A 25,706-nucleotide genomic window follows, 5' to 3' on the forward strand; every position below is an offset into this window, starting at 1 on the left:
ATTAAAATACACATTGTTTCACAATTACAGTCACAAGACATAAACTTTCCTTTTGTCTCAATCAGCACCCTAGCTCCCTTTGTCGTGAATCAGTATCAATTTTGAACACAAATCTGGGCACTGGCAAGGGTGTTCATCCACTGAACATTGGGACACTTACGACTCAATCACCAAGAACAGCAATGATGCTCTCTAGTTTTTACATTGCATTCTGAGAATTTTTAAGGAGCAAAGAGTTCAGAGCACTGGAACGATTTTGCAACTGAGACAGACTTCCTGATCAGTGCCATGTTTACTGAACTAGGAAGCTGATTGAGACACACCCATCATACTGTATGTTGATATGACTTTAGTGTGATAAATCTCTGTTCTACAAGATTTTAATGTGATAAAATCGCTTATAATTGTTACTTTGTCATATCAACGGATTTGTAATATTGGATATAACTTTACACTGATAATGTTAGTAAGGGATTCATCATACTAAAATCATGTTAACACATATAATGTTTACATCTTGTAGCTATAATTTTGAAACAATGTTTATGGACTGGCCCCATTCACTTCCATTGTAAGCGCCTTACTGTAACAGCGATTTTTGCTTTAAAAAAAATTAATAAACGAGGGACAAATTTAAAATAATTTTTGTTGTAAGCAAAATTATGCCAGGAATGCTGTTTTTTACATGTTTTGAACCTGGAACATTCTTCCGATTGCAGAAGTCTTGGGAAAAACTACACTTCCCATAATCCTAAAAAGAGATCCACCAATCAGAGAAGTTACCACAGAAACGTAAACAGCAGCACAAGATTTTTGTGTGATTCATCTTGGAACTGGATAGTTTGATTAATGCCTTAGATATGTTAATAAAGAAGTTCTGAACCCCCTATTGAAAAAATGAATGGGAAAAATATTTATGGAACCAAGGCCTATATAGTAGGCGGTCTCTGTTACACTTAACAAAGCTTCCTGATTGGTCAGAAGTCCTGAGTAACTTCAAAGTCTAGCACTCTACAGTATGATTCAGTGAATATAGTGCATTATCACACCCGAGGAACATTGACGGCAGACGTGCTGATGGTTGCTCTAAAGTGTCATCATTTGCATCCTTTTAGTCTATGTTTAGAAGCCCATTTTCATTTTTCAGTCCTTGGAAAAATGTGTAAGATGCAGAGCTGGGGATGTTGAAATTCACTTAAAGCGAAGGTAACTGTATTAGTCAGTGGGTGGCCGGGCACTGATTTATTTTGCTTGTGTTTGGCTGATGTTGCCATGATGCTGATCATACGGCTGAGATATGAGATGTTCTCATTAAACACAAACACACACACATACCCCAGCTTTGCAGCTTTATGAATGACATGCGGTTGGATTATTACTAAATTGGAACCCTTTAATGGGACCATTACTTTCCCTGCTATTCCTGAGTGATTCTCTCGCTCTCTCCAAAAAAAAAAAAAATAAATAAAAATAAATAAATAAAGTTCACTCCAAAACAATCACAAGAAAAAAATAAGAAGGTATTTTTTCCAGAAAGAAAATGCAGCTATTATTGGAATATTAAGATTAATATTTTTATTTTTTATTTTTATTTTTTTTGCAGTGTGACATTATTTTCATGACAATTAAGCACAGTTCACCCCAAATTCTTATTACTGTGCTGCATCTGGACATTTTGCTTATGCGTTGTTTTTATAATTCCCATTATTTTCAATGCAGATTCTCATAAAATTTCCATTACTATAAAACAATAATTTTTAAAACCAATAAAATAAAACAATTATTACAACATAACTGCAATACATTTGTTTTGTTTTTTAAAATCAGCTTATTACACGGCTCTCTGGAATACTCTATTCTGATTGGTCAATGGTGCCATCTAGCAGTTTGATATAGCTCAGTAACAACCACACATCCACGTATCAGACTGCTCATCCGGGTATTGCAAGTCATCTTTCTTGCTTCTCAGATCACTGTGCGATCGCTATAAGTAAGCTAATAAAATCATTTAAACTTAAATCAATGTTTCATGTGCATTCATTTATTTATTTGGCAAGTAGTCTTGTAATAAGATGCATAATGAGCAATCAGACAGCCATTAATTACAAATAAACACCAACATAACTCTGACACAAACCGGAGGTGGATTTCAGTTGTTCAGTGATGTATTTCTTCTCAAATAATTACAAAATTTAATGCAAATAAATATTTTTGTTCATGTGTGTATTTGGTTAGTTGCTGTGTAATAATGTACAATCATTGTCCCGCTTTGCATCGGTGTCCTGATCAAGCTGTCAGGGTTTATTTTGCGATAACAGTCGCTTATTATCCCAGTACAGTACAAGCAGTACAATAAATACTAGCATGATGACAAAACTATGTTTTATTTATATATAGCACTTTTTTGTTGTTTTTGTTTTTTTGCATTAGGGTAATGTGAATGGGAGGTGCTTAACTGTCATAAAATAATATCACAATACAATACAAAAATAATGGTCTTCAAGCTAGGCTTTATTTTCTTTAATCAAAATACCTTAATCAAGGTAAGGTAGTGTCATCATTTTAACAGAGGGTCAATACTGTGTTTTGCTAAATACAAAAACCTTTTGACATTTGCAACAATCAATTGTATCACAATTATAGCAGAAATCAAACAGCATTTCATTTTTTTAGTACCTACAGATATAGAAAATGTAAAATGAATAAGACAAAATGTTTAATAATCTTGAAAAATATCTGCCTAGAAAACAGGTGGGACGGGATTGTAAGGTTTAAAGAAAATATCACGAACATGCTATCCATAGTGTAACCTTTAAACAACATTATGAAAATATGTATCATACATATTTCAATGTGTCAAATGCACATTGTCGATGTGAAACACTGTTAGCAGCAGTGTTTAGTGTTTAGCAGTCTTTAGAAATTGGACATCTTTCAAAGTAAAATAAGATATTCAGCATTAAAAAATACAGAACGCAACATACATTTATCCATCAGGAATTGATTGGAAAAATTAGCGTTCCATACCACAAATGGATCCAGGTGATTGGAGGAGAGGGGTGGAATGGAGGGACTTGGACTTCAGCAGAAAAGGAAAGCCATTTCTGGGGCAGAGTAAGTTATTACATTCATTAAAGATTATGATGAATACAAACTTTTTTTTCATTTGGACTGACATGCACCAATGAATCATCCACAATAAGACCAGGAACATGTAAGATAATAAATAGGGAAGCAATCCAATATGTTCCGAATAAAATTAAGAGTCCCGTCTGTTCAACTGAATCAAGCATTTTTGCCCTTGGATGTCCATCCGTGACCCTTAGAAGCCCAAACCTTTTGCTAATTTATACAATATGTTGCCGTGGGTTCCGTGATTTTAGTTTAGATAAAGATAGCAAGATGTCAACTATGGTAACCGCAAGTAATTGAGTTGTCAAGTTCTAATGTAATTAAGATATTCTTCCTGATGGGAAGGACCTAAAAATAACTTGTCCCAGTTGAATTGACTCGGGAAAACACACATCTCTTTTACCAAGAGAATCCACTGAAGAACTATTTGAAAAAGACTCATGCATGACAATCTCACAGGATCTTAAAGGTGATGTAATTTTTTCAATGTTAATATGCTTTCTCCTATCCTAAGTTGATGTGGAAGGACAACTATTGTAAGCAAAGCATAGGTTGATTGCCATTTAAAAAAAAACTGTAAACAGGATGATTCTTTGAGCAGTCCAACACTACAACATTGGTTCTACCAATAGCATGAGATTGGGTGTGGGACTTTCTGTCCCTCAACCAATGGAAGACAAGGGTAGTGTTTGGGGAAAATTGCTTGTAACAGTCAGTATTTGTGCAGTTCCATTTGGTGAAATTATTTAAACTTTACATTTTATTAACACTATAAGTCACAGTTTACATAGTTTAGAGCTCCTCTGCGCACCAAGTCTAGCCACAATTTTCAGCATAATACAGCATATTTTCTGCAGCTGCCCACTCTTGAGCGGCACTGCATTTAGAAAACGAGGTAAAAATAATCCAGCACCGTTACCAGAAATACATATTTGATGCAGCAACTCAACTCTTTCTTCATGCATCAGTGATTGCTCAGACTCTGACAAAAAACATGTCTTGCAGATTATCTAAATCAGAAATCTTGGCTGCAGTCTATCTCCATAAGCGGACTTCAGCAGCTCATTACTGCTTGCTTGCTATCGGGCATCTGAGCATGGTTTACTGTATGTTTCTTTGTGGTGCTGCCAGGAGCGGTGGCACTTGTTCTTAATTCCAGGGTCGGACAGCCTGGCTCCTGACAGTGCAGCCCAGAGCCAGATTAATAATACATTTTGCTCTAGAAATAAGTCTAACCAACACTCTTGCTTGTTTAAAACACACTGGATGTCCAGACCACACTCCAAAAATAATTTTTTTGCTTCTCTCTCAATTTACTTAATTTAAGTGAGCTAATACAACAAAATTCTCAAATATTTTACTACAACTTTGCATGCAGTCCAATAGAGGGCAACAGTGCCCATCCACTTTTTCAGCCGTCTTGGTCCTGGGAGTATTTTTCCCATTCATTTCTTCTATCTGGATTACATTACAGTCTTCATAAGAAGTTCTAAGCCATGAACCAAACCAACCAGCTCTGAGGTGAATAAGAACTTAAAAGAATCAGAAAATATTGATTTAAAGTTGCTGATTATAAGTGTATAAACTATATTTTAATTCTACTGCAAAATATTGAGATATTTACAAATATATACTGTAAGTAGTTTCAGAGTATAGGAAGACTGACTCAATTTTAAATTCATAGTGTGCGATCGCAGCACAGCTCTTTTGGCATGCTTTGTTGACCACGATTCTAAGATTGGTGAATCGTTTCCCTTCAGGATCGTAGGTAGAGGAGTTCTTCACCAGGATTTCTTAAAAGTGAAGTTGAAATAACATGGACTGATGGCTTCATGGATTAACAACCTTGGAGCTCACAGTAGGTTCATCTTTAAAGGTTTAGATGTGATCTTTTTTTTCTCCTTTTCTCCCCAATTTGGAATGCCCAATTCCCAATGCGCTCTATGTCCTCATGGTGGTGTAGTGACTCACCTCAATCCAGCTGGTGGAGGACGAATCTCAGTTGCCTCCACATCTGAGACTGTCAATCTGTGCATTTTATCACGTGGCTTGTTGAGCACGTTACCGCGGAGACGTAGCACGTGTGGAGGCCCACGCTATTCTCCGCGGCATCCACGCACAACTCACCACGCGCCCCACCAAGAACGAGAACCACATTATAGTGACCATGAGGATGTTACCCCATGTGACTCTACCCTCCCTAGCAACTGGGCCAATTTGGTTGCTTAGGAGACCTGGCTGGAGTCACTCAGAACGCCCTGGATTCGGACTCGCGACTCCAGGGGTGGTAGTCAGCGTCAATACTCGCTGAGCTACCCAGGCCCCCTAGAAGTGATCATTAAAGATTTATTCGCCTATAGAAAAAAACAAATGTGATTTTTACTTCCGGGACCAGACTGTTGCGCTCTATTAAATTTGTGCAATAGACATTTACTCAATCAATTTGTGTTGGGACTATTTGAATAATTTTTATACTTTTGAAACATTAAGAAAATCAATTTACAATGTGTGGAACCACATTCCGTAATTGAATTAAGTTCAGCCAAAGAATATTTTTTTTAAAGTGCATCAATAAAACTACCTAAATCTCTCTCTTTTTCTATTAGTTCCTTCTACAGCCTGTTCACTTAGATCTTGGAGGCTGGCCATCCCCTGTTCTGTCAGTGCCAATGTGGCGGACTAGATTCAGTACAGCGCTGACCTGTTTTAACCTGTCTGCCAAAACTCGAGAAATGCTGGGATGGTGCTCAGCTCCAATTAAGAGCTTACAGGATTCCTGCTGAGTACTGTGATGGGACATTGGTGAGGGGAGTGGTAGGGCAAAGAGCTGACATTTGAAATGGGCTAATGAAATGCCCATAAAAGCTCAAGGGAAGTGTGGATTTTGCATCATAAATGCCCTTAAACACTTTATGCTTCATGGTGTGTACATCTTAAGTGTGCATTCCAGTGTTTGCGAGTGTGTATCAGTGTGTGTGTGTTTGTGTCTCCAGGGAAAGTTGCTGCTTGTCACACATCAAAAGGGTGAGCAGCAGTTACTGGCACGGTATGCTTCTGAAGTAAACATGATCTGTATAGACAAGCAAGGACATGAGCCATCTTTATTTCTAACCCCTAGCCAGTCGGTTCGTCACAGTCCCTCAGTAACCTTCAATACATCAGGCAAAAGAAGACAATGAAACAAGGGTGCATTATGGTGCAAAATTTGCCAAATCAATTCTTCACCATAATGCCATTAAAAGAAAATATCCAGAACTCTATTTAAGAAATTATTGCACTAAAAAACATACATGGCACAATTTATTGTGCACCTTTGTCCCATCCCATGATTTCTCATGATTTTTTAAAGAGTAAAATGAACATAATACAGTCTTGAAACAATATTCTGGGTTCAATACAAGTTAAGCTCAATCGTCAGCATTTGTGGCATTATGTTGATTACCACAAAAAAATTTATTTCGAACCTTCCCTCCTTTTCTTCTTCTTCTTCTTCTTCTTAAAAAAACAAAACAAAACAAACAACAACAAAACAAAACAAAACAGTTACAGTGAGGCACTTACAATGGAATTGAACGTGGCCAATATTTGGAGGGTTTGAAGGCAGAAATGTGAAGCTTATAATTTTATAAAAGCACCTACATGAATTCTTCTCTTAAAACTTGTGTATTAAAAGTTGTAAAGTTGCTAAATTGTTGTTTTTATGGTTGTTTTAGGGTTTATAGCATTACGTCGTCATGAAAACAAAGTTGTAAAATTGGATGTAACTTAACACAGAAAAGGTTAGCAAGAGATTTTATCACACTAAAACCACGTTGACATGCATATTGTTTAAATCTTGTGGCTATACTTTTGAAACTGTGAGTATTTTAACATTTACGGATTGGCCCCATTCACTTCCATTGTAAGTGCCTGGCTGTAACCCAAATTTCTGCTTTTTTTTTTAAAGGAGGGACAAGTCAAAATTAATTTTTATGCTAATCAACATTATGCCAGAAAAGCTGTCGCTTTAGCTTAATTTATATTAACCCGGAATATTCCTTGAATAAATTTCAAATTATTGGTCAACTGATGGTTTTCCAATAGTTTATTCTTACATTTTTACATTGGGTTTCCCCCAATCCTGAATATGTTGTAATAATAATCTTGTAAAATAAAAAAAAATAAAAATTAAGGTCTATTATTTTAAGGTCACTCTACCAATGAGTTGAAATTTAAGTGCCCCTTTGTACTTCTTTTTTCCACAACATAAATTGGTGGCAACTGGCATGGATGTATCAATCACTGCTTTGTCAAATGATCAAATCAAGAATCAATGATGTGTTCATCAGGATCATTTGACCGTCAAGCGGTCTGCAGAATTGTATTGGTTTACGTTTAAACAGTAAAACATCTACTGACACTCACCCGCGCGTATCTTGAGGAATACGGGTCCTCAAATAGCGCCCAAGTCTTCCTCTGCCATCGGCTCCAGCGCCCGGACCTATTGTCGGGCGAGTCGCCTTGCGCCAGTCTCCGGGTCATCTCAACGCCCTCGTCGCCATCAGCCGCCTCGACCACCCCATCAGGCTCAGGGTCTTCGTGCCCGAGATCGAGAGCACCTCCGGTGAAGCTGTCCAAAGCCTCCTCGGCTTCCCGATGTTGCCGGTAGGTCATCCAGCAACACGGCTCTACGTCCGTCTCGTCGATACCCCAGAACGCCAGTTCCTCCTCGTACAAGGGTCCGCACACGTCCGCCGGGCAATGCAGCTTGCCCGTGCGGTAATAGTTGAGGATGTGGGCGAAGACGCCCGGGTGACGGTCGAAGAAAAACTCCCCGATGTTTGCATCATAGTCGAAGTTGTTGTGTGCGTCGGGCTCCGCCAGCCAGGACAGCCGTGTACCGGGTATGGTGCGCAGGGTGCTGCGGTAGGTCTGGTGCTTGATTCCTCCGACGTTGATCACGATGCGATCCTTGTCGTCGCCTTGGCCCATCGCGTTCCTTTCTAGTCATATCTCCTACCAACGCCGGGCATCATTGTACTGGTGGGAGCCGTGCAACACATGTGTATAGACCGATTCAAACCAATCAGCGTTGCAAACATTGCAAAGTTCAGAAAGAGTGCAAATGATTTGTATTATAAAAGTAGACCAATAGCTATATCGCTGGTGCGCAATGCCACACTTTCTCACCATTTGAGATCAACAATAAAAATCCAAAAGCGCTTTATCCACAATGGTTAAATGGACTTGAATGACTCCAAAGGATAGATGCAACCCGTTTTCCTTTAAATAATCCAAGATCCCGACTCCTCGTTTAGGGTTTTGGGGGGGCGGGCAAAGGGTTTTTCTACGGTGTCATTGCGCGCAAGGTGAATCTGGTTGTGGTGCTGAACGGACAGCGCCAGTTATCCGTCGAGCCTCATAACTCCAGTGTCCCTATTGTGTTACAGCTCTGAAGGGAAAAAAAGGACGTCTTCAGCGCTACACGTCCGTTTCCTGGAGAAGACACAGCATATAGCATCAGTCTTTGCCTTCAGCAGTTCTGTTGGCCTTCACAAAAACAACAGCTTCTTAAATAGTTACGCATTCAGAACGGGTGCGATCGATGGCGCGTTACAATTTTTGGTTTCCGGAACGTTCTGGGGACGTCAGTATACGGGTAGGCTACTACAAAAAAAATAAAAAAAATAAAAACATAAATAGAACGTTACTAGAACGTTCCTTAAACGTTAGGAATTGGTTCCCAGAAAAATAACCAAACGGTAACGAGGGAACCAAACGCAAATGTTGAGGGAACGTTCCAAGTTTGCTGGGTTTAAAAAGGTGAAACCACTGATGCGTTCAAAGTCCCACTGAAGCAGTCCGGTTGCGATGACAACAGCGTGGCTGGTGAGTTTGGGGCCGTTCAGAGCAAACACGTTCCAAAGGTGTCTCAAGACGCGTTTTTAACAGTTGAGGTTCTGTTTAACTTGAGACGGCTCCGGCGCGATACGCTGAAAAACGTCCGTCTAGCGTATGTTTAGGTAGAAAAACGATTTAAAAACAGAGCCGACGGATGCTAAAGATGTTTGTGGGGAACGCCCCTTTTTCTTTTTTGGAAGAAATATGCGTTGCAGCAGCAGCAACAACAAGGGAGGGTCTTTCTTTTCATTTCACGTTCGCTGAAAAGGTTTCCACGCCAACAAAAATGCAACATGTTCTCAAGCCCGAGGCGCGTGTCCTATTTATTTATTTATTTGTGCTGGAGCTGTTTTTAGAGGACGATCTGGCGATGGGTAGGTGGTGCACAAGTGAAATCAAAACACATTTGCCTGGGAGGGGTGTATGTCCGTGAACGCGTGGAGAGGGTGTACGTACAGGGGGTGATTTGTAAAATGTAATGGGACATTTCCATGTTGCATCCTGTTCCGGCGACCTTTTAAAAGGCGTTAATAGGCACTGTGCCTTGTTATGGACTACTAAAATAATAATAAATAAATGAATAAATGAAATAAATAAATACAATTATAATTTCGTATATATTGTCCATAGAGTAGTGTACTGACATCAGTGTTATCCAACCAACCTGAACAACTTAACAGCCTTTTTTCCAAATCTATTCAATCTAAACCTCTCTTCTGCAGTTTTATCAGGATATATGCCACGTGAGATTGTGCATGTCAGTTTTATTTGATTATCTACAGTAGCCTACTCACAAAATCTGCAGGCTATGTTCCAATACAAATGTAATAATGAACACTGTTTCATAACAGACACTGTTTGTCCTGTCATGCTATTTTTAATATATCTGTTTATGCAGCTTTTTGGTGTTTAAGACTGTCAGTGTCCTTTATAAACAAGTTATCCTTGACATATATGTCCTTCCTCTTGGAAGCTTCTTAAAAACATCTCCTAGTTCACACACACGTGTCCAGACATTTATAAAATAATAGAAATAGCTCGCAGTGGCAACACATGACCTGTCAAAACCCTCTTACAAACAAAAGCTGTAGATCCAGCCAACAGGCGTTGAGGAAATGATCACCTCCCATCTGCCGGTTTATATTCGACGCGTCCACAATATTTCTGTATTTTTTATTAATGCTTACAAAACTTTTACAACAATAGCCAGGAGGTATATTAACACAAACAACAACAGCAACAAAAAAAGACCAAAAGAAAAAGGAAAAAAAAAATAATAAGATAAATAAATAAACAGTTTATATAAAAATATCAAATTGTTTACATATTTGTTGGTATTGCATTACAAATAATGGTTTATAACCACCATACTTACATTCATGAATACTAAACTTTGCCAACAAAAGCAGCAAATTAATCAAATAATATTCCTTATGAAGAGCAGGGTTGGGAGGGTTACTTTTGAAATGTATTCCACTACAGATTACAGAATACATGCTGTAAAATGTAATTTGTAATGTATTCCGTTACATTACTCAAGGTCAGTAACGTAATCTAAATACTTTGGATTACTTCTTCAGCACTGGTAGATTTTTTCACTTGTTTTAACTATAAAAACTGCCAAAATACACATGTTATAAATGCATTCTCTGAAAAACCTAAATATCTTATGCAGTGTTGTTTCTAAAACAAGATTGATCAAATTGATCTTGATTTAAGGATTTTTAAGATATTTTTACAGGAAAACAATACAAAAATTATTATCAAGAATATAATTTTTGCCCTAATATCAAAGGTCTCACTAGAAAAAAAGAAATTATGATCCAACGTGAATTTTCTTAATAAAGAAATATGATCGTGCCTGGTAACATGTGCATGTAAAATGACTAGAAATAGCATTTCAGCTTAGTGTAAAGATGACAATTTACACAAGGTTTATTTCTATTTGTTCTGCTCCAAACTTACTTCAAACGTACTCCTCTCTCTGCTCGTATGAATGTACCACATCATAAGAAAGTGTTTCACAGCTGTTCAAATGCACTTTGGATCGCATCATTTATATGTATAAATGTTTTCCATCTGAAAGGACTAAATATTAAATGAAACAAATGACAATAAAATGCAAAGTAATCTCTTCAGTAATCAAAATACTTTTGAATGTAACTGTATTCTAATTACCAATGATTTAAATTGTAACTGTAGTGGAATAGTTACTTATATTTTGTATTTTAAGTACGTATTCCCGTTACATGTATTTCGTTACTCCCCAACCCTGATGAAGAGGCATGTCATAACTAAAAATCCGAATAAAACATTTTCAAAACAAAGTTGAAAGCTGGGAATGATATGATCTCTAACAATCGTGCAGAAATCAGACCAAAAACAAGTCGAGTAAGGACAACTCCAAAATAAACGAAAAAATGTTTCCGCCTGCAGACCACAGATCGTACAAAATATATCAACATCACAATTAAATCTCTCTACAAGACGCGTCCACAATAGCGCGAGGGAGCGCGCGGCATAATGACGTCATCGCGGAGTGGGCGGTCGTGCGCTTTGAGTGCGCTAGACCTTATTCCGCGTGGCGGTGCACATGGCACCTTTTGTAAAGCCTTGTTTATACTTTCTCCTGGCTCTGCACCACGAGCCTCCGCTGACTGCGCGCGCACCTCCCCAAACGGACGAGGCGTTTATACTTGACGCGCTCGCCGTTGTAATATTATTTGAAACGAAAGGGGGCGACTCGGAGTAATCGTCCTTTAAACCAACAGGAAGTAGCTGTGAGAATAAGTAGTTTGCCGGAACAATATGGCGTCTTGTGTGGAGTTGCTGAATGCTGAGGAGGAATTGTTGTGTTTGTTGTTGTCTAAAAGACGAAGAAGATGGAATGCCCTTCCTTTAAATCCCACTAGACACAGAGATGGCGAATACACCGCTCATTTTGTCTCCCCACCAAAAGGCAATGAATGGTTCGATATCAGGCAGGACTTTCCCAACTGTTTGGGGATACACGTCATAATCAAGGCACCACCAAACGCTGAGAATGACTTCTACAATTATAAAGGAACACACTCCATTGTTCTCATGGCAGTCTGCGATGCCAAATATCGCTTCAATATGGTGAACATTGGTTTGTAAGGACGTGAAAGTGATGGTGGGATTTTCAGGGACAGTATTTTTGGTTCCAGGCTACTTCGCGGCACCCTTGAACTTCCACAGCAGGAAAACCTGCCAGGCACCAACACCAAACTGCCACATGTGTTCCTGGGAGATGCTGCATTTCCACTGTATGTGAACTTGGTGCGACCTTATCCAGGTAAAAAAAAAATAATAATAATTATATATATATATTATTTATACCATAAACTACTAAGTAATATGACATATACAGGACGTAAACATAATGTAACACATAAAAATAGAACATGTTTCTCAAATCTGTGCACTTGTGTCTGTTTTACAGGTGCCAACTTGGATGATGCCCATAAAGTGTACAATTATAGACACTCACGGGCCAGAAGAGTTATTGAGAACACTTTTGGCATCCTGGCAGCACGCTGGAGGATTCTTGGGCGACCCATGGAGTTCCAGCCTGAAAAGGCAGTGGATGTTGTGAAGGCCTGTGTGGCTCTTCACAATATGTTAGCCCTCACAGATGCTGCAACATCTCCTGCATCAAAGTACATTCCACCATATTTTGCAGATGGTACCACAGCATCAGGGGAACACATGCCAGGTGAATGGAGAAGGCTTGTGTCTGGAGACAACAACTTGGTTGAGCCAGGAAGACTGTCCAGTGCATGAGCATCCCAGGCTGCAGTCGTCGTGAGAAATGACCTAAAGTCATTTTTTCTCACACCACAGGGTCTTGTACCTTGGCAGGACACTGTCATCAGAAGGGGTTGTTTACAGTAGTAGTGCTGCAAACTTAGTAGTTGAACAGTGTTGTTTTTGTCTTGTGTGCCTATTTTGCATGCCTTAAAGTATTTATCTGTTTTTATTGATGTACAACTGTTTATAAGTACATTTGTAATAAAAGCATAAAACTTAAACCTAGTTTTTGTATTTACTCATTATTATATAAAAGGTACCAAAAATGCTTATAGAACACTTCCTGATCGTATTATAATCCTATTTAGGCTTTTGCTCTCTGTCCGGTATGGTTACATTTCTTAACGTGTAAACACTCCTATTGGGTTGTGGGTCAATTTGACTGATTTCTTTTTTAAGGTATTTGAAATACTGGTTAACAAATTATGATCTACTTGACATTTTGTGACTTATATTTGAGGTCATATTTGAGGTCTTGAACATGCATGCAGAGAGGACACACATGACGATGTTGAAACCCACACTACGAAAAAAGCAAAGAATCATGTAAAACCCAGTAAACCTTGAGATTATTACTTGTCACATTAGAACAAAAAATATAAACATGAGAACATGTGTTTAAAACTAAATTGAACAACAATCTCTTAAATATCTTTTTAATTTTATTAAACATGGACCTTTACTTTCAATAAACAGGCTTATTTCTGGTATCATAGGCTCATTTTGTAAATGTAAGCAGTTACTTTAGACATAAGCACAAAGTTGGTGCTTCCTGCAAATGTAATTGCTCACATTTATAAAATCAGGCAATTATGTTCGCCTAGCAATGCAAATATCTCTATGTATAGAGACAAATGAATGTTATTACAGAATGATCACTGCATGGCCGCCCATCATGTAAATGTCTCTTTATATATATAGAGACAACAGAATGGGGGTAATTACTGTCTATCGCTGTCAGTGTAGTGTAGTGACTGTGTATATTTGTGAAGACATTGATGAATGAAAACATGGTATACCCCAAAAAAATCTTCAGCTTTTGGTTGTATTCCTCTTCCAACAGTATGTACAAAAATCTAAGACAATATTTTTTAAATCCTATGTAAATTAATTCTTATTTGAACTAATAGACTTTCCATACAAAAAAAAAAAAAAAACATTTAAAAAGTTCTTTACTTAAAAAGTGCAGATAAAGAGTCTATGATTTGTCATCCTCAAAGCCTCAAAAAGCACCTGATGGAGTTTAAACTTCACATCAGACTTCTTCTTTGGGTCCAGTTTCTACAGCAAATCTGTAGTCTTCATTGTCCTGCTGCATAGCACTTTCCCTCTCCTGGTCCAGCTTCTCCAATCTCCTCAGCAGGGCGTCTTCAGTGTTCCGTTTTTGTTTACGCAAGGAGCCTATAGGAGATGGTGACTGTTGCTGTGCAATGCCTCTTGGTGACGGTGCATGTGAGTAGGGCAACGATGGAGTTGGAGATGCTGGAATGTGGGATGTTACAGGAAGTGGGGAGATGGGAGGTGGTGATGGCATAAGGAACACTGGTGAGTTGCTGCTGGAGGTCACGGTGTTTGGTGTTGCAGATGATGATGCAGATGATGATGCTCCAGGTGACTGTGTGGCCGTGGAGCTGCTTGTCTCTGTACGTTTCTCTCTATTCACGTTATCTACCTCCTTAAAAAAAAAATGCAATAAGTAAAAAAATAATAATTAAAAAGCACACTCTGTGAACACAGAAAGTATATCATAAACAAGAATGCAAAATCTACCAATTAGTCTCCAGTTGTTTTCTACTTTTTCAGCAAAACTTTAAAAAGCATGGGTACACAATTGGCTTCATCCATAAAACACCAACCAAACGAATTTAATTAAATCTAACTCAGAACAAATTTTTCATTGATCATTCATTGTGCTTAAAAAGCATTAGAAAAAAGAATAAGACAGATTTTAAGACATGTTTTCTAAACGAAACACAAGAGTGTTTCTGGTTCATCTTGTCTACTTTTTTTGAACACTGCACACGGGTCATGGTCAGAAAATTATAATGAATATATATATATATATATATATATATATATATATATCTACTCTTTGCAGGTCAGACTATATTCTGGCTAACTGAAATGTTTTTAAACCAATTTATTTTTATTTTTTATTTTTTTATTTTTTATTTTTTTTTGTTCACCACAACTTCCATATTCGATTCTGTTTCCCGGTGCTTTACAAACTGGCACAGTCATCCAAGTTCGTTTAAAATTGGCGAAATGTTCTTGTATCCGCCTGGGTCACTGCTTCTTCCATGGACATTTTTCTTGATTTTGACAAACTTGTCTCTCAGATTTGTCCATACATTTCGGCAAATCGCTTCTTTCCCCACCGTGGCTGCAGTTTCTTTCCAGGAATTATGTGCCATCTGGCTGCCTCTATATGGTCCCGCATGGCTGGATCACAGAGATGCCTGTACAGACGTACCTGTTCGGCCAGAGTCGCCTAGAAGTCGTTCATTTTCGGAAGCGGCGTCTCGCGCACAGTTATGGCTGCGTTATAGGATGCGTGGAGAGTTGGGGAAACTGAATTTCAGTTTTGACGGAGTCTAATTTATTTATTTTCCACAATGTCTGCGGGTATGATGCTTACAAACTTACACATACACAGGCTTTGCCACCGTTCATTCAGGGCCAGACCGCCGGTTTTAGCGAGTTTTTATCACACACAGCGGGGAGTGTACGGTTGCAGACCGAGAGAGAGTCCGGAGAGAGACGCTGAGCTGCCGCAGATCTCCGCGCTGAATCAAGGTCTGTGCGTGTTTGACATTATGGAGAAACTGACTGTAAAGTCTTGCACATATAATTATTCACCGATCAGCCACAGTATTAAAACCACCTGCCTAATAATGTGTAGGTCCCCCTCGTGCTGCCAAAACAGCACCAACCAGCATCTCAGAATAGCATTCTGAGATTATATTCTTCTCACCACAATTGTACAGAGCTGTTATCTGAGTTACCGTAGACTTTGTCAGTTCGAACCAGTCTGGCCATTCTCTGTTGACCTCTCTCATCAACAAGTCGTTTCCACCCACAGAACTGCCGCTCACTGGATGTTTTTTGTTTTTGGCACCATTCGGAGTAAATTCTAGAGACTGTTGTGCTTGAAAATCCCGGGAGATCAGCAGTTACAGAAATACTCAAACCAGCCCATCTGGCACCAACAATCATCTATGCTATTATCTAATCAGCCAATTGTGTGGCAGCAGTGCATAAAATCATGCAAATACGGGTCAGGAGCTTTAGTTAATGTTCACATCAACCATCAGAATGGGGCAAAAAAAATGTGATCTCAGTGATTTGCATTCTTCCTGCATATCGCCACCTACTGGGCAGGCAGGAGAATTTGGATTAAACATGGATGGAACCACTGGAGTCATTTAGATTACTTTTATGCTGTCTCTATGTGCTTTTTGGAGCTTCAAAGTTTTGGCCACCATTTACTTGCCTTGTATGGACCTACAGAGCTGAGATATTCTTGTAAAAATCTTAAATTGTCTTTTTCAGAAGAAAGATAATCATACACATCTGGGATGACATGAGGGTGAGTAAATGATAAGAGAATTTTCATTTGTGGGGGAACTATCCCTTTAAAAGGAATGTTCCAGGTTAAATACAACTTAGAGGGATAGTTCACCCAAAAATGTAAAATTCTGTCCTCATTTACTCACCCTCATGTTGCTCCCTTTAACACTGATGGAGTCTGGTTGATATGAACATGTAAGTAATGTCTGGTGTTGACTTATCACAGGCTCGGCTACAGAAACTTGAAGAGGGAACAAAACTGGATTGGTCCACAGCGGAAGCCCTGGCATTTGGCACACCGCTGTGCCAGGGTAGGAATCATTATCTGAGCATCATTAGCTAAAGACTGCCCACAGACTGCCTCTGCATTATACAGAGAAATGCTCACTAAATAGAAACAAACACAAAGAATGTGTCACCATCTTGATAGTAAATGTATTCTTTAAAACAGTACAACACCATCTGTGATAGATTTGCATGTTCCTGTATACATACGTATTGCAGGATTCAACATCCGTATCAGCAGTCAAGATGTGGGCCAGGACACGTTCAGCCAATGTCACACCATGATTGTGTGTCAGGAGACCAACGACATGTATATCCCCCTCAATCACATCCACTCTGCACAGACAGGTCATACATCCTGTATATGTATGTATATTTCACCAGGTGAGGTTTAATGAGGAATAAGGTTTATTAATATTCAAAAGATATGAAGTTGGAGACACAATGTATGTTCTGACAGAGCCTGTTTCCGTATACTGGCATTTTTCTTTGCATGCCCTCGCTTCAATTTAGAACACTTGACTCTCTAATCAAAATAAAATATGCACTGAAGTGAGGATAAAAATTTGGATGAATACCATCACTGATGAAAGATCTTGATACAGCAAATCCCCACGAGGTGTTAGTGATTGTTTTTATTATACCTCTTTTGCTGTTATAAGAACTGTAGAATCCTCCATCGCTGGCCACAGAGTAACGAGTAGGGATGGGCGATACCACTTATTTTCTTTTCAATCCGATACCGATAATTTCAAATCAAATATCGTCGATACCGATACCAATACAGATACTTCTATTGCATTTTTTTTTTTTTTTTCGCAATCTCTTGGGATAAAATGGGTAATTTAAAATATTATTACAAGTCATTATTATTTATTTATTTATTTATTTGATTTTTATTTACATTTGTGAGCCTTAACAGAAAATTCTGTTCTGACTTCTGTTTTGTTGACCCTTATTAAAATTAACCATCGTTTCACTGCAGTAACTATAGTTTAACCATGGTATTTAGTTAAACCATAGTTACCACACAATTAACCATGGTTACTACTACAATATTACTGTAGTAAAAGCATGATTAATTATTTTTTTAAATTATTTAACAACAATTACACACAAACTCATTATAAGAAATGTCATCTTTAGAATGTTGTTATTTTAGTGTGGATTTACTCCAGAAGCTGTTTCTCTGATTTTCTATCATTACCTCTACAAGGCATTGATCCCTCTTGTTTGAACGAGTCGTCACGGCGTAAGCGCTTGTCTGCTTGTGTCTTTCAGCATTTATGCATGTTAAGATGAATGGAAGAAGAAATAGTTCCTATCCTGCACAAGTATTTGCTTATATGGCCTAATCCTTTTTATTTCACTTTGAAGCTTATGATTATTGTTCATGTTCATGGTAATCAAATAATAATATCCCTAGTTTAAACAAATAAATGTTAGAATTTATATTTTTGTGTGAGGATCGATATATATTTGATACAACATCAGTATCGGAAGTATCGATATTTTAGGATCTATCTGCCCTTCCTTAGTAACGAGGGAATAAAAACAACTACCGGCTGATAACCGATAGTTCCAATAAACAATCATCGGCACTTTTTAATCGGTTAATGCAATATATCCGTCTACCTCTTAATATTTAATTCAGCAAATGTTGTCTTGTATCTTGGAAAATAAAAGCATAATTTGCATATTTAATCCAGTTTTGTGTAAAAGTTTGTCTTAACATTTAGCAGTCTAAATATATAGTTCAGAAGGAGGTATTATAAAATTGCAGCTCATTAAACGTTTTATTGGACTGTGGTTTTTCCAGCCCTCTTGAGAAATGTATTTAATTTTGCCGACATCCTTGAAAAGTTTAAGAATTTGTATTAAAAATGGATCTTAAACATCTTATTTAGATTTTTTTGTTGTTTTACCTGTTTTTTTTTTTTTTTTTACCTGGATTTCACCATGAAAATAGCTTTACAAGCTATATCGAGTCCAAACAAACTTCTGGCTCATTCGTCAGACTGGAAATTAAAGGTCAGGCACATTGCATTTTGGAATACAGTGCTTGTTGTATACTGCACATTTTGGCATATGCAGTAAGTCATGCAGGTATTCCATGCATACAGAAATTCAGCATTCTGTGCACATTATACATACAGCAAAAATAGTAGCGGAGTGACTATTTGCACTAGGTGTAAATAGCACCTGCCCACACAGTGTGGCTATTTGCACTCAAATATTCTGGTGGAAATTAAGAGATTAAAAACAAACTGTGCCCCCAAGTGTCACTGCAATGACGAAGTGTGTAAAAACGGTGTGGATGTGTATATTTTGTGTGGACAGACCTGGGTTCGATTGCCCCCTTTGTCCCACTTTTCCCCATCCTGTTTCCTGTCTCCACTCTTAATATTTAATACTACTTACAGTAATAAATAAAAATGAATATAGAGGTTGACTGCCTTGCAGTGATTTGGTGACAGTCGGGGAATTGAGAGAAAGATTTGATCCTGGTAAATTTACCATGGTTTTACTACAGTAATATGTTGTTAATATAGTGACCATGTTTAATTTAGTAGTTTCTGTGATTTTGTTTCAAAATACCATGGTGATACTATAGTTACTGTATTAAAACCATGGTTAATTTTTGTAAGGGAAGGTTAGGTTTAGGGGTAAGGGTTGGTGTAGGATGTTTTTGGGACTCTAAATAAACACAAACACACTGTTACACATCCCCTACACTGTATGTTAGTATTTAATTAGGGGTGCAAATAGTATCTGCCACTATTTGCAAAGATGCATTTTGTTGCTATTTACAGTTAGTGTATATAGTGTCTATCGCTATTTGCACAGCCGCTACCAAATAGTAGTATGTTAACCCACCACACACACACACTTTTCTATCAGTCTAGGCATGCATTTTTCCACAGAATGTTCCACCATCACTTATAATGTGTATAACATCCTCTCTTCTGCAGCTCTGTGACAGTAAAGAAGAGGGTGTGGATGGTGACACAGTGAACATGGGTGTTGTGAACCCTACACTGCCAACTCAATACTTCCATCTCTTGCGGAGACAGATGATTAGAAACTTCCGGAAACCACTGGTCGTAGTGTCTCCCAAAACTCTGCTGCGCTTCCCTGTAAGTTGTCTTAGAGTAAAATACACACATTGTTCATGTGAATTGTTGTTTGTAGTTCTAGATTTAACTGTTTTTATGGCGTACTTACCACTATTTGACACTAGGGGACAGTATCAAACTTTGCTGAAATGGGACCAGGAACTTCATTTAAGCCTGTCATTGGCGATACCTATGTCAATCCTGCAAGGTATCGCATTCAGTCACATTTAACACGTTGTTCAAGGTCCATACAAACATTAAGGACCGTTTGAATACAGTATTTCTAGAGGAACATTCAAAAAGTATAATTTCTCTTCTCCTGCAGCATGCAGCAGGTTCTGTTGTGCTCGGGTTAACATTACTACACTTTGCTGAAGCACAGAGGAACGTTACCAGAGGTGGGAAAAAAACACAGCGCTGATCAGGGTCGAGGAACTGTGTCATTTCCCTACAGAGGCCCTGCAACAGGAACTAAATAAATACACAAACGCCAAAGGTAAGGTTGCTCAACAACTTTTATTCATGTGGCCACTCAAATCGTTGTGTTAATTTGCATTGTGAAAATGCACATCAAGCTTCTTTGATGTAATTTTCTTATTGCAGAATTTATTTGGAGTCAAGAGGAGCCACAAAATATGGGCTGTTGGTCATTTGTAGCACCGAGATTTGACCAACAGTCAGGTAAGGCTTTAATAGAAAGGCATTTATTTTAAGGGTTAGTTCACCCAAAAAATGTAAACTCTCTCATCATTTATTCGCCTTCATGCTATCCCAGATGTGTTTGACTTTCTTTCATCTGCTGAACACAAACAAAGTGTTTTATAAGAATATCTCTGCTCTGTTGGTCCATACAATGCAAGTGAATGGTGGCTAGAGTTTTGAAGCTCCAAAAAGCACATAAAGGCCGCATAAAAGTAATCTAAATGACTCCAGTGGTTTAATCCACATTTTCAGAAGCGATATGATTGGTGTGGGTGAAAAAAAAACAGATCACTATTTAAGTCATTTTTAAAATAAAAATCTCCACTTTCACTTTCACATTCTTCTTTTGTTTTTGGCGATTCGCATTCTTCATGCATATTGTCACCTACTGGGCAGGAAGGTATTAAATATTGATTTGTTTCTCACCCGCACCTATCATATCCTTTCAAAAGACATGGATTTAACCACTGGAGTCGTATGGATTACTTTTATGTTGCCTTTATGTGCTTTTTGGAGCTCCAAAGTTCTGGCCACCACTCATTTGCATTGAATGGACCAAATGAGCTGAGATGTTCTTCTAAAAATCTTCATTTGTGTTCTGCAGAAGAAATAACACAATTTTCGGTGAACTGTCTCTTTAACTGATGATTAATGCACCTTGATTTATGACAAGCTGATTGATGCTGACCTGCTGATCTTGTCTGTCTTCCCTCAGTTGAGGTCAGTCAGTAGACCAGCACTGCCTGCTCCCGCGGTGGGCATCGGCACTCTTCACCACCATCAACATGAAGCCATCCTGACTGCTTCCTTCTCCTGAGACCACAGATCCTACAACCATAAACGAACAATCTGTCAATGAACAAATTAACAGTCATTGTAGCTGATGGGCTATGACTGGTACACTAAGAGCAAATGAAAAGCTTTGTCAGTAATTGTTCAGGCAACAGAGCAATATTGCTGATTTAATCTTTGAATGCATCTCCTTGCACTACCCACAAGGGAACATCTGTTTACTGAAATTTTTTTGCACATGAGTGTGAATTTGTAGTTCAAAGTTGTAGAACAGGAGGAAAGTAAAAGATTGTTAAAGCACAGTGTGTATGGTTTTTCAAAGCGCTTTAACATTTATTTTTTACTGTAGGGAGACAAGAAAAGAAATAAAGATCACGGTTGCGTGTTTTAAACCCATGAAATGGATGTTGTGATGTTACAGAACTGGCATTTTGAAAAGGACACTACAAATCAAAACTTTGGTGCGTTAAATGTTTAAAATGGATACTTGAGTTGTTGACTTTTACCAGATGAATGTAGAATCAGTATAGTGAGCTGATTATGGCAATGGATGTTATCAAAAACAATCACTGTATGTTTACGAAATGAAACCACATGACATTAAACACAAATTATTCAAAAATTGAATGAAAGCTAAAGACAAGGAAATCACAAACAACATAATTGTTAATCAGAGTGTTTACACTACTATGAATTTTTTTTATTTTATTTATTTATTTATTTATAGTCATGACGAACCCATCCAAATCCCGCATTTTTATAATGTGGAATTATATGCATTGTCCCAAAAGCGATACTGTTGTGTGAATAAAACTGGATTTGTACTTGAACGCTCATTCTAGAGATTAAAAATAAATAAATAGAAAAAGTCTAGCTATTGATCATTTATCATTCATTTAACATTTTCTGCTTTTGAAAACTTCAGTCACCATTCAGTTTCATTGCATCTTTATTTCCATGCAATGAATATGAATGGTGACTGAGTCTAACATTCCCAAACATTCAATGAAACAATGAAAGAAAGTCATTCAGGTTGGAACAACATGAAAGTGAGTAAATGATGACAGAATTTTCATTTCGGTGTGAAATGTCCCTTCAAGGATTATTAACTTTCTATGTCAAATATACAGATAGAGAAAACACTAAACATTTAATAGATATATTTCTTACTTGAGGTTAAGGAGTGAAAAAGAAATGAAAGGGAAAACATGAATAAAATAGTCTAAAATATATATGTATATATTTTTAATTGTGTATCTGATTCTGTTCTATTCTATTGCACACATTCTGTTCTGTACGATATTTTGATAACATTTTACAATAAGTTTCCATTTATTAACAATGAACTTTAACAGCATTTATTAATCTTGGTTAATGTTAATGTAATCATATACTAATACATTTTTAAATTCAAACGTTGTATTGTTAACCTTAGTTAATGCACGATGAACTAACAATGAAAAATGTTATTTTCATTAACAAACACTGAGATTGTTCATTGTTTATTCATGATACCTAATGCATTAACTGATGTGAAAGAATGGAAACTTATTGTAAAATGTTACCGATGTTTTTATTATTATTAATATTATTATTTTATTCTCTGCAATCTCTATTCTGCTCTGTTCTAAATATTCTGTATTCAATTCTGCATATTCTTTTATCCAGTCTATTTATTTGGAATGTTTTAACTTAAACAAAAAACAAAGCAAAAATTGTTTTACATGCTATTTTGTCAATTTGGACGAAAAATAATGAGTGCACTATTACACCTTACGCAGCAGGTCCGCCGTTCCTGACGCAGAGTCTGTTCAGCCGTCTGCTTTCATCCGGTCACGCAGACTCACCGTTTATTTACCGGACAACAGTCGCACCATTGTCAACCAACCCTACTTTGAATCCCTTAACGGAATAACACATCTGCTCGTTTGTTAGATCTTTGGTTTAGCCAGCGCGCTTCACCTCGACACGGCGTGAGTCAGTGATGCGGGAACCGCAGCGAGTCCACTGGATTGGATAAAAGAGTCTCGAGTACGTCGGCAAATACCCGACCGTTCTGTTTAGCTGTACAGATCGGGCTGAAACGAAATGCGGGCACCGATTAGATAACAAGGGGGACTGCTACTCGAGTTTGCGTGGCTGCAGAAAGGTTGGAAAAATTTACGGGTTAAGAAGGTTATTCGGAGGGACCGCTCTACTACCTGGAAGCACCATGGCCAGGAGAAGCGAAGAATCTGTGAATGGATCTTGGAAAAAGCAAGTGGATGACATCAGAAAGATATTTGAGTTCAAGGAGATCCTCGGGACGTGAGTATTTATAATGCATTCACACGCGCTGTAAATGACAGGCGGATTTTGTAATCTACATTGAGCAGCCTCATCGACCTCTAGTTTGTTCCAAAAGTTTGACCTGTAAGCATAGGCGGAGCGTGTGTAAGGATGGCGAGGCTTAGCCTTCCCCTGGCCAGTAAACTGTCTCAGTTACCCCACCTCATATACAAACTTTAATTACTAGCGAGGAGGGAAAGCTGACTCTAGATCAGTGGTCATGGCCAAATTCATCATGAAACAACTCGCTTGAGTCACTGCGTGGGTTGTCTTTATTTCTGAAAGAATTTGCCATTTTAAAACAAATATAAAATAACGTAGTGCAATTCTTACACTAATACATATTTATTAGATTATAGTTGCATTCACATTTAAATCAGTAGTCTAAGTAGTCTATCCAATCAAACTTGAAATTGATTCAGCATGGAGATGGCTGAAAATATACTATATGGGAAAATATGTGTGGACACCCCCTTCTAATTAAAGAGTTTGGTTACTCCATTAATACCAGTGAAGATAAAGCATAATTCTACTCCAAACAATGGCATTCTAGGGCATTCGGTGCTTCCAACTTTATGGCAACAGTTTGGGGAGAGCCCTTTTCTATTCCAGCAAATGCCCCTGTGCACAAAGCAAAGTCCATAAAGAAATGGTTTACTGTGTCTGATGTGGAAGAAATTGACTGGCCTGCACAAAGCCCAGACCTGAACCCCACTGAACACCTTTGGGGTGAATTGGAACACCAACTGAAAGCCAGGCCCCATTGCCCAACATCAGTGTCGGACCTCAGTGATGCACTTGTGTCTGAATGTGAGCAAATCCCTGCAGCCATGTCACTACATACAGTATAGTGGAAAGCCTTCCCAGAAGAGTGGAAGATGTTATTGCACCAAAGGGTGAAATTGATGCCTATGGTTTTGAAATTGAAGGTTCAAAAAGCACATATGGTGTCCACAAACATTTGGCCACATAGTGTATTTTCATCATCGTTCTTTGAGCTTGGAAGAAGACTCTCTCCACTGGATTTGATTTTAATTTCTAAAGATTTAAATCAACTGCAAGACATAAGCCTATATGTGCGGGACCACTTTTAATGGCGTATGCAGGTCCAAACGGTTCGTTTTTAAAAAAAAAAATTTTATTTTTTTATTTTGCTGCATTAGCAAAGAGTGCTTACTACATATTATTTAATTTGCTGTTATGCCGATAAAATAAATTGTGCATATTTACTTGCTGAAGCTTAATATTGAGTCGTTAAAATTATTATTAATATGAGTAGCCTACTGGCATCTGTGTAAACAACAATAATAACCATTTATTCATCCGGAAGGTTTTGTAAGGAGTGTGAACATTTACAGTTGGTAGTAGATGCCATTTAATAAAATATTTTGTCTTGAATGCAGGGGTTAAATTGAGATTTCGGTGGTGGGGAACCTTAAAATCGTGTAATTTCTCTTATGTGTCTAAATATGTATATTCATAGGCCTGTATGATATTTCATAGAATATATATATATATATATATATATATATATATATATATATATATATATATATATATATATATATATATATATACAGGTATATATACATATAGGCTTATTTGTTTTTTGTTTTGTTTTGTTTTTTTCAGATGAATCTCTTGGACTGGGATTCTGTTATATAATTTTTCTGTCATTATTTCACTTAATTGTGAACATAGTTATTTGATTTAGTATTTTACATGAAATTACAAAAAATATATTTTTATTTTATGAAAATCAGATGACAGCTGGAACAAGTTTATCTTCTTCTTGCCCGAGGTAAGTCATCATCTTGCATTTGAACATGCTAAACTATCCACTTATTTTACAATTTAAAAGTAGGCTAAATGCACAAACTTAAGGAGATGTGGCGGAATGATCCACCCCTCTGGCTCGTCATCTTCACCCCGCCTCTTAGGGCCGCCCTTCAGCTAGGCTCATGACGGGAGCACTTAATAAGCATTTACCCTGTAGCTGGCTGAGGCTGTCATGTTTTTTCTCTGTTCCCACCTGGGTGCGAGTGAGAGGAGGAGTTGGCCCAGAGAGGT

General features: G+C 37.8%; 2 protein-coding genes and 1 long non-coding RNA gene across 5 annotated transcripts in view; 2 read left to right on the forward strand and 1 right to left on the reverse strand.

The window, feature by feature from the left end:
• LOC127437725 (potassium voltage-gated channel subfamily C member 1-like) overlaps nucleotides 1-9,389 on the reverse strand; it is a 31,636-nt gene extending 22,247 nt beyond the window's left edge. For both annotated transcript variants that reach the window (XM_051692829.1, XM_051692828.1), the window contains exon 1: nucleotides 7,537-9,389. In XM_051692829.1, coding sequence (XP_051548789.1) covers nucleotides 7,537-8,103 — 567 coding nt within the window. In that variant the 5' untranslated portion in view covers nucleotides 8,104-9,389. The remainder of the gene's footprint in view (nucleotides 1-7,536) is intronic.
• A 10,656-nt stretch (nucleotides 9,390-20,045) lies between these two features.
• Nucleotides 20,046-22,103, forward strand: LOC127437690 (uncharacterized). The gene is made up of 3 exons (XR_007896590.1): nucleotides 20,046-20,310; nucleotides 20,418-20,495; nucleotides 21,232-22,103. It is a non-coding gene; the product is annotated as an uncharacterized LOC127437690 (long non-coding RNA).
• Nucleotides 22,104-23,137: 1,034 nt separating this feature from the next.
• Nucleotides 23,138-25,706, forward strand: part of LOC127437687 (calcium/calmodulin-dependent protein kinase type 1D-like) — a 30,863-nt gene continuing 28,294 nt past the window's right edge. Inside the window, exon 1 of one of the 2 annotated variants that reach the window (XM_051692757.1) lies at nucleotides 23,138-23,615. In XM_051692757.1, coding sequence (XP_051548717.1) covers nucleotides 23,521-23,615 — 95 coding nt within the window. In that variant the 5' untranslated portion in view covers nucleotides 23,138-23,520. The remainder of the gene's footprint in view (nucleotides 23,616-25,706) is intronic. The other variant, XM_051692758.1, reaches the window with a different exon arrangement.

Source organism: Myxocyprinus asiaticus, chromosome 48, assembly GCF_019703515.2.
Source record: "Myxocyprinus asiaticus isolate MX2 ecotype Aquarium Trade chromosome 48, UBuf_Myxa_2, whole genome shotgun sequence".
NCBI lineage: Eukaryota > Metazoa > Chordata > Actinopteri > Cypriniformes > Catostomidae > Myxocyprinus > Myxocyprinus asiaticus.